The 14,786-nt window shown below is 46.2% G+C and overlaps 1 protein-coding gene across 1 annotated transcript; it reads right to left on the bottom strand.

Annotated features, from left to right (window-relative positions):
* Window positions 1–1,090: 1,090 nt before the first annotated feature.
* On the bottom strand, window positions 1,091–9,371 carry LOC308109233 (neuronal pentraxin-1-like). The gene is made up of 5 exons (XM_080462672.1): window positions 8,870–9,371; window positions 8,274–8,484; window positions 6,891–7,132; window positions 5,822–6,001; window positions 1,091–2,363 (listed from the first exon to the last, which is right to left on the bottom strand). Exons 1-5 carry the CDS (start codon window positions 9,287–9,289, stop codon window positions 2,142–2,144), a joined length of 1,275 nt encoding a protein of 424 aa, XP_080318798.1. The 5' UTR covers window positions 9,290–9,371; the 3' UTR covers window positions 1,091–2,141.
* Between the last annotated feature and the right edge of the window lie 5,415 nt (window positions 9,372–14,786).

Raw genomic sequence — 14,786 nt, 5'->3', positions numbered from 1 at the left:
TGAAGGAAAACATTGTGTGAAATAGAGAAAACTGCAGAAGTGTCCTCACTCCGTGTCCTGCTCAGACTTTAGGTCCAGGATTTATGGACTTTGTAATTAATTGACTTTCTATTCTGGAACAAGCTGTTGTCATCACGTTAAGTTGTCAGTGCTGAAGTCAGAGGCTGTTTTACGAGGGAAAGGTGCCTGATGGTCGTTCAGCCTCGTGGATCTTTTCCAGTTAGTCAAGCGCAGCTGCATGTTTTTGGACTGTGGCAGGAAACACATGATGAGAATGCAAACTCCACACAGAATGGCCCCGGCCAGTATTCAAACCAGGGCCTTCTCACTGTGAGGCGAGAGCACTAACCACTGCGGGTTGTTGGAGGAAGATGCTCTACTGAGCACGTGCAGAAGAACTATCTACCACTATTTACTTTGGCGGAGCGCAGGACCATCAACAAGGAGACCGAGTCAGAGGGGGTTTTCAAAACGTTGTGTTTTCAGCGGCACTGAGCATTTTCACTTGGAACCATTGCTGTGTAAACAGAGCCTGAGTCCTCTGTACAGCACTGCGTGTATCTGAACGGGTTCAGTAAGTGACAGTAAGTGTTCGGAAATGATAGATTCTTCTGGACCAAAATTGCAGAACCTTCTTATTCTCCATCCACCTTCTTTCCATTTTTGTCCATGTGAGGTCCGGCTGTCAATGTGGAGATGGGGGTGGGGGTGGGGGTGGGGGTTGGGGATGGGGGTAGGGATGGGGTTCAGCTCTGCTTTCAATAATAAATATTTAGCAGCAGCTTCAGGTCGTCTGAGCCGTGAAAGCCGAGCTCGTAGAGCTGCGGGTTGTTGTTTTGTTTTTTAGCTGTACTGGCCAACATGACGAGGCTCTTTTCCACCGTGGGCGTCGCCTCTCTCAGGTCTGTTAATGCAGGAGGAAGCACAACACACACACACACACACACACACACACACACACACACACACACACACACACACACACACACACACACACACACCTGTGACCTTGGCTGCTCCCACACGTTTCCACTCGCGATGTGATTTCAGTTTCTCTCTCCTTGCGCACATAAAGCCACTGAAGCTCTGTGACATTAAGTATCACAATTTTATTACAAAAATTAAAGTCTTCATCTCTCAGTTTTGCCATGCTTGGAGCATATAACAATACAGTAAAAAACCCAGACCCAGAGAAGATAGTAAAGCAGATCTCCACAATGCTTCCACAGCACTCTGTCAGTCATGCTGTTACTATACAGATACTGTAACATTCCTAATACAGAGTAGTACAAACACCTGCCAGAAACACGTCAGATAACAAACTGTAATCAAATTACATTTACCAGAGGAACAGAGAAAACTCAACCCCGAAAGAACAAAGAAAAGTCCAACCAGAAATCATTGAAACACAGAATTTGCAACAGAGAACCAAAGGAATGTGCTGAATGTTTGAACCAGCCCAAGGCACCCAGGCTTCGTAGCAATGTTGGCAAAGTTAACGACATTCGTACAGAAACACTTGAAGCGGACGATGATTACAAATCGAGTTGTCTGACTTTGCAGCGTCCTTCAACGTACCCTCCTTTCCTCTCCTGTCGTCCTCTTCATCAGTCACAGTGCAAGATCCGGAGGGGGCGGGGCCACACGGGGGGGTGGGGGGGCGGGGTGGTGGGGGGGGCTTAGACTTCACTTCACAGCGCCAAACACAGACAAGAATTGGACGGACAGCTTAATCTCCCCCTCTCCAGTAGGATGGGGGAGGCAGCGGGTGGAGGGGGGTGGGGGTGGGGGGGGTGGCGTTATGTAACTCCTCGTTGGATTGTGAATTGTCCAAACATACGGCGCAGATTGCCAGCTGCCCGGGACCAAACAAGCCAAATCAAAAAGCTTAGGTGTGCTTCCAAAACCGAACATCCAAGAAAGAGCGAGGGGGCGTTAACAGATACCGATACGTTCTCATCCAAGGTTTTTTTTTTTTCTCCTCAAAGATGAAAAGTGTTGTTTTGCACATGAATACCTAAGAATGATAGAAATCCCAGATTTAAGCGTTACCAACAACTCAGATTAAGTCTCTTAACGGACGTCAAAATGAGGACAAGAACGACAAAAAGCTTGAAAGACGGACGGAGGCGTCACGCAGTTCAGTTGGCCGAACGACACGGCTCGAAGGTCCATTTCGTCGCCCCGCCAAATATTTCAATGTTGCTCTCTGTCCAGGAGAAGACGTTTCCCGCCGGCGCTTTGCTGTTGCAGGTCGCCAGGCTGTAGATCTCACTGATGCTCAGTTTCCTGCTCCAGATGTTCAGGTTCGCCAGCTCGCCAACGTAAGCTTGTGTTGCGTCGAAGCCGCCTCCCAACGAGTCCTGTGGACGGAAAACAGCCAACGATCAGTTTCTGGTCTCTTCGGGTGGTTTTAACTTAACGACGCGTAGAGAAACATCTCGTTCCGGCTCTGTCGCCATGGAAACTGCTCCTACTCTTGGTCCTGCTCACCACGGCCGTAGTAACTCGTAGTTCTGCACATGCTCAGTAGAGACAATCACAACAATGTTTCCTCCAGAGTGTCATGACTCCCTGTCCATACGCTCCTGGGACTTTTATTTTGACAGTCACCGTAACAACAATGCAACTTGGTCGTCTGTCCACTAGAATGTCCGTGTCCTCTCTTTATTAATGTTTAGAGCTCGTTGTTCTCTGCTGCACGTGTGTGTGTGGTTTCACTACAAGAACAAACAAACAGCACCAACTGGTGGCCTGGCATGTTAACTACATCGTTGTCAGCGTTTCTACTTTTATTGTGGAAATGGACATCATTTTCAAAACATTGTCACGTAAACTTAAAACTTTTCTGATTGAAAATGTGATCGTGGTGGACGCAGAGTCGAGTGACCATGTTTCATTGGGATTCCAGTCAGATATATTTCCTTCATCTACAGGCTCAACAGATAATCTTTGGTTTACGTTACTCAGATTTTAACAATACTGTCTTTAGACTTTACTGAAACATACACTGGGAATAATTCTTACATATTGTTCAAACGGACCTAAAAATTAATGTTAAATGAAAGAAACTGATTTAATATGAACTCCTGAGAGATCAGCCAGCCAACAGCCCGTTACAGAATGTTGATCATTTTGACAACATTAATACAAGAAATTCACTTTGAATTGTTAAAAAACACTGAATAAATTTAGTCAAAAACTCTGAGTTTACAGATGTTTGACGAAACAAACTGTGACGAGCTGAATTCAGAGCGTTTCACGGTTCTTGTGTGAGATCATATCTGCTCAGTTAAGTTGAGTTTTCCTGTTTAAATCACATTAAACAGCTTCGGTCACACGGCGCCATCACCACCGCTGTTCACCCGCATGTCACTCTTTTACTAATCGATCAACTGGATTTCATTTGACATCTTTTAATGAATCTTGTCAGCGACGTGTTCGTCTGTTCATGATATCTTTCTGGCATATTTTGGGATTTATTAGTGTGATTTTGGTCTCTCAGTGTGAGTTTCACGGATGAATTCATGATTGTAGTTGATCAGACGGTGGAAGTTGAGGAACGTCTCATCTCGGAACCTTCCAGCGCTTTAAGCCTTTTACGACCTGATTGACTGGATTTGTAGAATCATGATCAAATGTGCGATCGGTGGGAGCGTCTACCATATTTTATCAGATTAAACTTCCACTGCCTGGCAGCTTCTCCATTTGTTTTCTGTGTTTTTGACGCACGGAGAAGGTGATACGTGACAACATGCTGAATATAATCTGTTTGGAGTCCTGCTGGACGACTCCAACATGTACAAATGGTTTTATTTCTCCGCTTTCTGTTTGTTTTTTACTTGTTCGATTCAGATAACAGCATGACGAGACAAAGTTAACTGAAGAATCGGAACATCGACACTTTCTTCCTTTGACTCCAGTCAGTGAGTGAAATCAGAACTTTTACCAACGTGTTTTTGAACTCTCGTATCTGTACTTATTATATTTTAAAGTATGTGAGAACAGTTTCCACTTTTCCAGCGACTGAATAGAAAACCTGAAGAGGAAAGTAGAACTCGGTGTGGTGACATATGGCTCCTCTAGAGGGCGTCACACAACAAACGGATCTTGACTTCCTCCAGGGAAACAACAGGAAGTATAATGATAATTATTATTTAAAATATTGTTTTTTTTCTCGGTGTGTATGGTCAGGTCTCCCCCTGTCGGGACGTCGGTTCGAATCCCAGCTGCAGGTGAAAACATTTGGTTCTGAGCTCTGAGTTGTAAAGACTTCGTCCTGAACATCATGAGCTGATTCTGGGGAAGTTTTCTTTCTGTTTTAAGTTCGATCAACTTTGTGGATTTTTTAATCTTCATTGTGAAATTACACCACTTTACTGGCAGCACAATTAAAAATCAATCTGATTTCACACCAGATTAAGCAAAGTATATTTTACAAATTCTCCTCGACTTCGTCACCATATAAAGATGAAGAACTTAAAAAAGTCTCAAAATGCACAGAAACAACTCACTACTTTTAAAAAAAGTATTTAACTTATTGCCTCTAAACTGAGTAAACTGATAATCTCAGTTAATATTCAAACATTTGATGTTTGTAGCCAAAAAGTTTATTCCTCGACAGAACGATGCTGATTTACATCCACAAAACTAATGCTTATGGTGACTTTATACACTTTAATATTTGTTCTTATATGCATTTAAAGGTTGGGTTTGTTTGTTTTTTTAATCTAATTTGACAGTTTTTTAAGATCCTAAGTAAGAACTGAGGCTCCACATTTAGAATTAATATCAAATCTTTTAAATTGAAGGTTTCTAGTTTCAACATCAAATTCTCTTTGAATTGACTTTATTATTCATTTGAAACGAGTTCAACTCACACCGACAGTGTAACTTAACGAGTTAAATGTTAAAAGTAAATAGAAAATAAAAGTAAATTTACTTGAGTATTTCCAACAACAACTTTAATTGGTGATTGACGACAGCTAAAGAAATATAACTGGATTTACTTAAATACTGTTTCCACGGCATCCGGTTACACTCCTCATTGCTGCGTCATCACACACACACACACACACACACACACACACACACACACACACACACACACACACACACACACACACACACACACACACACACACACACACACGTGAAATTCCATTGAATCACCACCATCATCTTCACAGTTAGAAGTGGTACTTAGTTACTTAGTCGCTCTACTTATAGATGTTTAAGTACTTTACTCAGTTATTTTTCTTGCTTTTCTTTTTCCTCCTTTCACTCTTCAACCTGAGTTGCTTAACTTTGATGAGTTCGACTCAGAGTTACAGTGAAAAGATAAATCAGCTGATGGGAAGATTTATTCACACCGAAGCTGCAGAACATGATGAATTTAAAAGGAATTAACTCACATCAAGAATAGTGTTTTATTTAAAAAAAATAAAATAAAAAAAACCTCCATCTAGGTTATTAACAGGTTTTGTAGAAAATGTTTTAGTTTTGGACTGAAAATTATGATACAAACTAAATCCTGACAGAAATAGAATTAAATAATCTGTAGTGGCTCAACTGGTGCTTACGTGTGTGTGTGTGTGTGTGTGTGTGTGTGTGTGTGTGTGTGTGTGTGTGTGTGTGTGTGTGTGTGTGTGTGTGTGTGTGTGTGTGTGTGTGTGTGTGTGTGTGTGTGTGTGTGTGTGTGTGTGTGTGTGAGAGAGAGAGAGAGACATTTTTTCCTTTTCTCTCAAGTAAAGAATTTGATCTTTTAGCACATCCTTCTACTGTTTCCTGCTCGGAGAGGAAGAGGAAGAGGAAGACTCACCTGCTCCTGGCCCAGGACCAGCACTCCCTCCGGTTTGATGGGGTGATACGGCGCCAGGTTCTCCCCGCTGCCCCGCATCACTCCGTCCTGGAAGGCCTCCCACATCCCGTCCCGGGTCGTCCACGTGATGCACAGGTGATGCCACTTCCCGTCGTTGATGAGGAACGGCATCTTGGCGACCTGAAGCAGAGCGCCTGGCATTAGCTCGCTCTACTTCCTGTCGCTGCTCGATGAGAGCGCCACACCTTCTCTACTTCCTGTAGCTGCTCGATGAGAGCGCCTCACCTTCTCTACTTCCTGTAGCTGCTCGATGAGAGCGCCTCACCTTCTCTACTTCCTGTCGCTGCTCGATGAGAGCGCCTCACCTTCTCTACTTCCTGTAGCTGCTCGATGAGAGCGCCACATCTTCTCTACTTCCTGTCGCTGCTCCATGAGAGCGCCTCACCTTCTCTACTTCCTGTCGCTGCTCCATGAGAGCGCCTCACCTTCTCTACTTCCTGTCACTGCTAGATGAGAGCGCCTCACCTTCTCTACTTCCTGTCGCTGCTAGATGAGAGCGCCTCACCTTCTCTACTTCCTGTCGCTGCTCGATGAGAGCGCCTCACCTTCTCTACTTCCTGTCGCTGCTCGATGAGAGCGCCTCACCTTCTCTACTTCCTGCTGAATCATGTCTTCATCTTGTTTGTCTTCCTCTATAAAAAGCTCCAACTCTCAGCACCGGTTTTCGTTCTATTTTCACTGTCGAGTTGCTGTAGGGTGCCTCTGTAGCATCGTGGTACGGCCATCGAATGATTGGTGCTTTGTTGGCAGAGAGTCATCCAGTCTAAAGATTGCTGGTTTGATTCCCTATAGTCCCTGTGACTTCAGCAAGACACTGAACTCTAAATTGCTCCCAGTGGAGGTGGAGCACTTTGCAGTACAGCTGTCACTATTAATGTGTCAGTGTGTGTGTGTGTGTCTAAATGGCTGAGTGTGAATGGCTGAGTGTGAATAGCTGAGTGTGACTGGCTGAGTGTGATGCTTTGAGCAGCAGTAGTGAAACGGGCCAGCAGACCTGTGATGTGTCTACCTTGTCATTGATGAGGAACTCCATGGGGTTGTTGCCCCACTCGATCAGCACCAGCTCGTTGGCCTGCCCCGGGACGGCGTAGGAGAAGGGCGTGCCCACGCCGGGCGAGGCGTTGGACTTGATCCACAGACACACGCTGAAGGAGTACATCTCGGGAAGGCTCCTCTTGGCTTTGGCGTACATGTAGTTGGTCCTCAGGGCGAAGGTGAGCTGGAACTTGTCGCTCGGTTTGGCGTCTTTACCTGCGGGGGAGATTTTTACAGCTGAAGATGAATTCTTGAAGAAAACAAAGTGTGTGAGCTCTCAGCCCCTGAAACCATCGGGCTGTTTCAGAGGTTCTTCACTGGCTTCATGAGAACTGGCTTCATGAGAACTGGCTTCATGAGAACTGGCTTCATGAGAACTGGCTTCATGAGAACTGGCTTCATGAGCACATTCACTGTCGAGAAGAACTGATCAAACTTTGCACGTGTTGAAATGCAAATCCAACCTTTTGATTTATCCTCCAAAACGCGGCAGAGAGCGGCGCACCCTAAAAACTTTCCCTACAAAACATCCCCTTCCTCCTCCTCCTCCTCCTGCTTTTCCTCCTCCTCCCCTTCCTCCTCCTCCTCCTCCTCCTCCTGCTTCTCCTCCTCCTCCTCCTCCTGCTTTTCCTCCTTTTCCTCCTCTCCTCCTCTTCTCCTCCTCCTGCTTCTCCTTTTCCTCCTCCTTTTCCTCCTCTTTCTCCTCCTCCTCCTGCTTCCCCTTTTCCTCTTTTTCCTCCTCCTCTCCTCCTCTTCCTCCTCCTCCTTCTTCTCTTTTTCCTCCTCCTGCTTCTCCTTTTCCTCCTCCTTTTCCTCCTCTCCTCCTCTTTTTCCTCCTCCTCCTCTCCTCCTCTTCCTCCTTCTGCTTCTCCTTTCCCTCCTCCTCCTTCTTCTCCTTTTACTTCTCCTGCTTCCCCTTTTCCTCCTTTTCCTCCTCCTCCCCTCCTCCTCCTGCTTCTCTTTTCCTCCTCCTCTTCCTCCTTCTGCTTCTCCTCCTATTCTTCCTCCTGTTCCTCCTCATCCTCTCCTCTTCCTCCTCCTGCTTATATACTATTTAAATAATCAGTGTTTCGGCTGTGATGCGCGTAAACTCAGCGCAGCAGAAGCGCTTCCTTGTGATATGCAAAGCAGTGCGGGTCTCCTCCTGCACCGTGCGGGCCTCCTCACGCGCCGCGCGCAACGATGATTGCGGCATCATAAACGGCTTTAACATGAATCCTATAAAACGGAGGGTTTCTGTTTCCTGAATCATGTGAACCGATCTGGGTTTTTTTTGGAGAATACAATGTGGCGGAGCTCGCGGAGCTGCTGTTGGTTTTCAGGTGGACGTCTCGTGCGCCCCGAAACCCCCACGCACCTTTCTCCAGGTCGGTGATCCGGTGGTGCAGAGAGGTGAGCGTGGACTCCACCCGGTTCCGCTGGTCGGTGTCGTTCCTGGAGGCCGGTTTGCTCTCCTCTATCGTGTTGACCCGGGACAGAACCTGCTTCTCCATGTCGTCGATCTTGTTCTGCAGGAGGTCCTTCAGGCTGTTCGCCTGCACCGTGTTATTACTCCCCCGGCTGTACTGCTGCGTGGATAAAGCACAGAATGGGTTAAAGTGTGAAACAGCCGAGACTTTTTCCTCATTCAACCTCCTGAAAACATGTTTGCCTGTTGTCGATGGAAGCTGAGACTTTGTAAAGGGGACTTTGGACTGTGCGCCCTGCTCTGCGCTCTGGTTCTGCGCTCTGGTTCTGCGCTCTGCGGCAGCGCTCCGGAACTTGCTTTACTTTACATACATGGTGTTTATCTCCTGAAAGACGCAGCGGAACACATGGGGCTTCATCATAAAGCCAGAACCACGCAGAACCACGGAGATACGAGTTTTATCCCTCCATCTAATTAACCCGGGGCTGGTGGAGGGTCGTTTCATTCACTCCTGACCCGCTTCGCTTCGCCTGTCCGGTGCCTACCTCCAAGTTCTCCAGTCTCTGTTTGAGGGTCTGTAAAGTCTGTCCCAGCTGGGCCAGAGTGTCCGTGGTGCCCCGAGATACATCCCCCATGGTGTTCTTGCCCCCCGGCCGCCTCCCGCCAGGTCCCGCCGCCGCGGGGAGGCTCTGGCTCTCGCAGCGGCTCAACTTGGACGTTAGTTCCCTGATTGTCTCCTTCTGGTTCACGATGGTCTCCCTCTGCTGCAGCACGGTCTCCCGCAGCTGGATGATGGTGGTCTTCAGGTCCTCTGCGGGACCGCTGTTCTGCATGGTGGCGCTGCACAAGTCCATATCCTTTGGCACAGACGTGCAAATAAACTGCGTCTGGGTGAAGTCTTGCGCGGAGCTCTCCACGGCAACCAGGAAAGAAAGTAGAAAAAGTTTCCACGAAGGTCCCTCCATGGCGTCCAGGCGTGTGAGTGCGGCAGCTGAGTGCGTGCGGTGCGGGAGTGTTCAGCACCACGGAGCTGTCCACTGAACCTGTGAGTCTCCGGACGCCGTGCGCGCTTTTTATAGCGCACGAGACGCCGCGCAGCTTCACAGCATCACCGAGGGGGGGCAGCACGTTCTGCTACGCCTTCTCTTTAAGGTGGTACACACACACACACACACACACACACACACACACACACACACACACACACACACACACACACACACACACACACACACAGTGTACACAGTGTAGTAGTAAAGAGAAAGCGTGGATGGAAGACGTGATGGGCATTACACAACCAATGGAGCTTTTTTTTTTTTTTTAACATAAATCCTTCAAATGATTCATTCACTGTGGTTAAAACACACACACACACACACACACACACACACACACACACACACACACACACACACACACACACACACACACACACACACCAATAATAATCTTCTCTGTTACAGTACTTACAGTATTAATTTAGGTTTCATGTGTATAATAGAATAGTGACTTTTTACTCTATTACATGTTATTGTTTTCATGTAAAGATTGTTTGTAACTGGAGGAAATGGTTCAACAGTCTCACAAGAGAACATTTAAAAGCCATCAATTGATTTTACATTTCTGCCTCTTCTAACGTTAATATACCATTTTTATTTCCACATGTGCCTGGCAGGAAGTTTAATTGAGTTGACTTTGTATTCAGCACACATTTCTACATGGAAAATATGAAAAAGATCATTCTGTTATGGAATAAAACTTTAATGACTTGAAATCACAACAGAAGGCAATTTCCCTGAATATATGGACATATTTAAAGTGCGCTTTCATTTAGCTAATGAATATAATAATGAAGATTATAACCATGTCGTTTACACTATAGGAGTAAAATACAATCTGTTCCCTTTTAAATGCATAAAGACAATTAAACACACAAATGAAAGAAAGTTGTGATATTTCCAATCGAGGCATCGTTTAAAAGTTGGATTCATGTGAAATAAAGAAAAGACCTTTGGTCACTTTGGTCCAGTCGTCTTTTCTTCATCACAGTTTAGTCTTTAGTTTTCTGTCACAGTTTCAGGAGCGTCACGCTCCTCAACTGGCGTCAGGATTGAAAACCTCAGTCCACCTTAAATAGAGTCGCTGCTCATCCTTCAGTCAGAGTCAGTCTCCTCCACCACCACCACCCCCACCCCCCCTCTCCCCCTCTCTCTCTCTCTCTTATTTCATGAATTGTGGAGTGAGCCTCAGGGTTTACACTGTTTGCTGGTTTGTGCGGTTACAACACAACAGGCTGTTCACATTTCCCCCAAAACAGACGGAACAAAGTGACTCAACACATAAGACGCATCCTGACGCTGCCACTTCGATCTGATCTGATCTGATCTGATGAAAGCTGCTGTGTTAAATCCTCCACTACAAGAGAAGAGGCGCTAAAAGGAAACTCAAATCTTTCCAGACAATTAAACACGCTGCGTGTAACGAACCCCTGCGGCTGCAGCATCGATAAGAGCCACACAATGATGGATCCATCGCTGATGGATCATCTCAAATGTAACGCACATGGTGTGCATTCAGGAGTAACGTTTCCCTGAGAGCAGCATCAGGAAATACATTTATCCTGTAAAATACAATATTTCAAATGACTTAAGATCTTCAATCTCGTAGGTCAGATGAATCCAGATTTAAATCGTGGCTGTACGAATACTTTATTATTGAGCTTTCTGTCATTAACCAACCTGATGACCTCTATTAAACTTTAGGGCTTAACCAAAGCATCATCTGAGTCTCGACCATCGGCTTTGAACCATCAAACAGATTCACATGTTTCTTTGTATTTTCTGCTTTTCAAAAGTCACAGAGAGCAGAACCCTTGGTGTTTGTTCATTTCAGTTATCAGAGAAAAATAAGGTTATTACCTTCGAAACATAAACGCTCAACATGTCAAGTAATTAAAGAAACAACTAACAGATTCTAACATTAGAAGCTGGGTGACTTATTTTCTTGTAGTTTTTTCAGGAAAAAAAAAAAATCCTTTAAGCGACGAAACTTTATCCTTCTAGAACCAAACATCCTGAAATCTGATTTAGTTCAAGACGTCACACATATAGCTAGAATGAAGTCAGAAATAACCGGTTTCCAAATTAGATATCATGAAAATGTTCATGGGAAGACAAGCTGGCTTTAACCTCAGAGGAAATCTTACGTCTGTGGTTTGGTCTGTTTGAAGTCAAAGCGTTTTTTAAAGGACGTACAAAGGTTGTTTATTTTTTTGATAAAAAGTGGGTTAATCAGATGGATACAAATAAAACAAGAGCAAATGATTTATATTTATTATACTTATCTGCAATAGACGTGTATATGTTACTTATGGGCTGTAAGCATACAACATGTGTAGATGATGACGTATAAATGTAATGAATTGTATAACATTTGTGAAAAGGTGACGATAGAACCATAGACAGATAGAGTCACGATTCACACTCAGAGACTCAGGCGCGGACAGAGACACGGTATCAGGAGTTCTCTCAAGAGTATTTTAATAAATAAATGGTGGCAAGGGACTCCACCCAAATAAACAAGATAGCTGAGCTGTTAAACAAGGATAAGAAAGAAGACGGGGAACAAGAGGAGGGGGAAGGGGTGACTGAACTACTCAGCAAACACTAACACACTAAGAAACTGACAAACTAAACAAAATACTCCAAGAGGGAACAAATCTGAACCAAAGTACAACACAGGAATTATACCCCTACTAAAGGTAACCCTCAAAAGTAGTATTCAGGCCCAGCTAGAGACTGCGGGGAGCACACTGCCTGGTACGAAGTGGTTTGCTGTAGGAGGGCGTGGTCGGCGGTGAGGAAGCAGGATGGAGGGTGGAGGGTGGAGGGTGGAGGGTGGAGGGTGGAGGATGGAGGATGGAGGATGGAGGGTGGACCGGGAGCCTTCTGTTGAGCTGTGTCACTGAATGGAGTCATAAGCAGAGCCTGGTGCGGCAGGGTTGGTCCAAAACTACAGCAGGGGGGGGAGAGCAGAGCAAGGTGCAACTAACTGTCAATAGTTTACGGTCCAGCGCCGAGTCCTGATCTGAAGCCAGCTTTATGGGGAGCGAGGTGAATTGGTTGTTGTAGCCACACCCTGCCTCAGGTGAGTGCACTCAGGTAATCAGACTACACTCCACACCTCACCAGCATGCAGCACACGCCCACCTGAGAAAAAGGAAAGGAGGGAAGGGGAAGGGAAAATGCTGGCACTAGGCAGAGCCAGAGGTGGAGGTCGTGATAGACAGATAGATAGATAGATAGACAGACAGATAGACAGATAGATAGATAGATAGATAGACAGACAGACAGACAGACAGACAGACAGACAGACAGACAAACCTCTCCTCCCACTATCAGCAGGTTATATTAATGGCCATCAGTCTGTAGCAGAACCGAGACTTCACATCAAATCTGCAGAGAAAAGTCGCCTCCTGCTCGGAGACGAATGACGGATTCTGCCGCCGCGGCTCCTGAGAGGCTCCGAGCTGCGTAGAAACCATCAGACAGAAAACTAATGTTTCCGAGCTATCCCTTCTCTTTTTATCTTTACCCTCCTGTATTGATCCCAGATTTGGTCTCCGGCCTCGGGTTCGGACTGTGACGTCGCAGCAGCTGCCGGCCGACGGTGGGATGAAAATTGACCGGGCAGTCTGCTTTAATTAGTTTAATGATCGATCCAGGAGCGTTGTAATCAGCGAGGTGTCAAGCTGAGGGCGACACGTAACAAATGTTTAACGGCAGAGTCTAATTGCCAGGCCGCAAGACAAGCATGTAGGAAATTCTCCTGATCTCAGCACACGTGCATGAAGAAGCAGCAGGAAGTTGGCAGCCACTAGTCCTCATGCGAGTCGTTTCTCCAGAATCTGCAGCTCAGGTCAGCTCCCAGGCACCTCCACTCAGTGAGAGCAAACAGAAGGTTTTCATCCGCAAAACTTCCTGTTAATGGGAGAAATAATGCATGTGCTGTGTAGATGATGGATCAGTGTGTAGCTGGTATTGACTGGAGCCACCGTGAAGTTCAGTGGAGCTGATTCAGGAAAGGATGTATTGATAAACTCATACGATCAGCGGGCGATCAGTCTCCATCAGAAGGAACATATTTAAACTTTAAGAACAAAGATGGCCGACTGAATGTCGTGAATTGCCACAAAAATAATTCTCACTTCGAGAGAGCAAATTATGACGAGAGTTTCCAGACTGAGGAACCGTCAACCCAACAATCAGAACTCCAGAAAAGCAGCTGAAACACACCCGGACTCTCATGCAGACACACAGAGCGGCTTTTCGCTCCCATTTAAATGTCCTGAAGCTTTTTGTCTGGATGTTTAATTCTAGTTGATGGGAGGATTGTTGAACTGTGATCGTTCTGATTAATGACCGACTGATTCTGTTTTTCTTCACATTTGGTCTTTATGTTGAATCAGAATCTGGTTGATCGGTTGGTTGGTCGGTTGGTTGATTGGTTGGTCGGTTGGTTGGTTGGAAACGTTTACACTGTTTGCAGGCGGACAAAGACTGAATGAGCCTGCAGGGCCGTAGGAACCAGTTCGCACCATGAGCAGGTCACCAGGTCGTCACAGAGGCAATTTAAAGTCCAGTTAAGCTGAAAAGCAGGTCTTTTAGACGGAGCACCCACAGGGAGAACATGCACCTCCACTCAGAAAGCCTCCTGGACTCACATTGTCTCTGTGAACTGCTGCTCCGTCACACGGCCTCACCGTTGTGTTTATCTCGTCAATATTCATCTTTCCCTGCCGCCTGCAGCACCATATGTTCAGCCGTGTTTCCACCATGCGCCTGCTGTTTACGCTGCCGCAACACCTAGAAAACGGCATTTAATAGACGTCAGTCAGCTTCCAAACTGTGACTGCAGGAGCGCCGCGGCAGCTTTCGCAGGCATATTGTTAAGGTCGGACGCGTTTCTGCAGACGCCGTCTGTCTTTCTGCAGGCGGTTTCTGATGCTTCGCTGTTACGCCGATGTGCTTGTTTTCCATATTAGCATCAGGTGAGAAACAGGAACATTTCTGACCGTTTCCTCCTTCCAGCCTGCAAGGTCAGATGTGTGTGTGTGTGTATGCATCAGCCAGCACAGGCTGAGCTGGACTCCAGGGGCCAGTGTGGGAAAGGCCTGAAATCCATAATGATCCGTCTCTCAAGCTCACTGAATAATGCAGAGCTTTATAATAGAACCCACTCTCTAATGGCAGAGACAGATAAGAACCATTTCGCTCACTGGCAGCAAACTGCTTGCTTATTTATCCAGAATGTGGGAGAGCGGGGGAGAGGTGGGGGGGGGGGGGGGGGGGGGGGGGGGGTGGAAGCTGACAATGCAGCACAAACAACACGAGGCAGGTGTAAGGGGTTGCAGTGAGGCCAGAGGATCGCTGCTGTCACTTCTTCCTGCTCCGCTCTGATCAA

The sequence above is a fragment of the Lipophrys pholis genome (genome assembly GCF_963383615.2).
Source record: "Lipophrys pholis genome assembly, chromosome: 5".
Taxonomy (NCBI): Eukaryota; Metazoa; Chordata; class Actinopteri; order Blenniiformes; family Blenniidae; genus Lipophrys; species Lipophrys pholis.
This window is presented reverse-complemented; position numbering and strand designations above follow the sequence as displayed.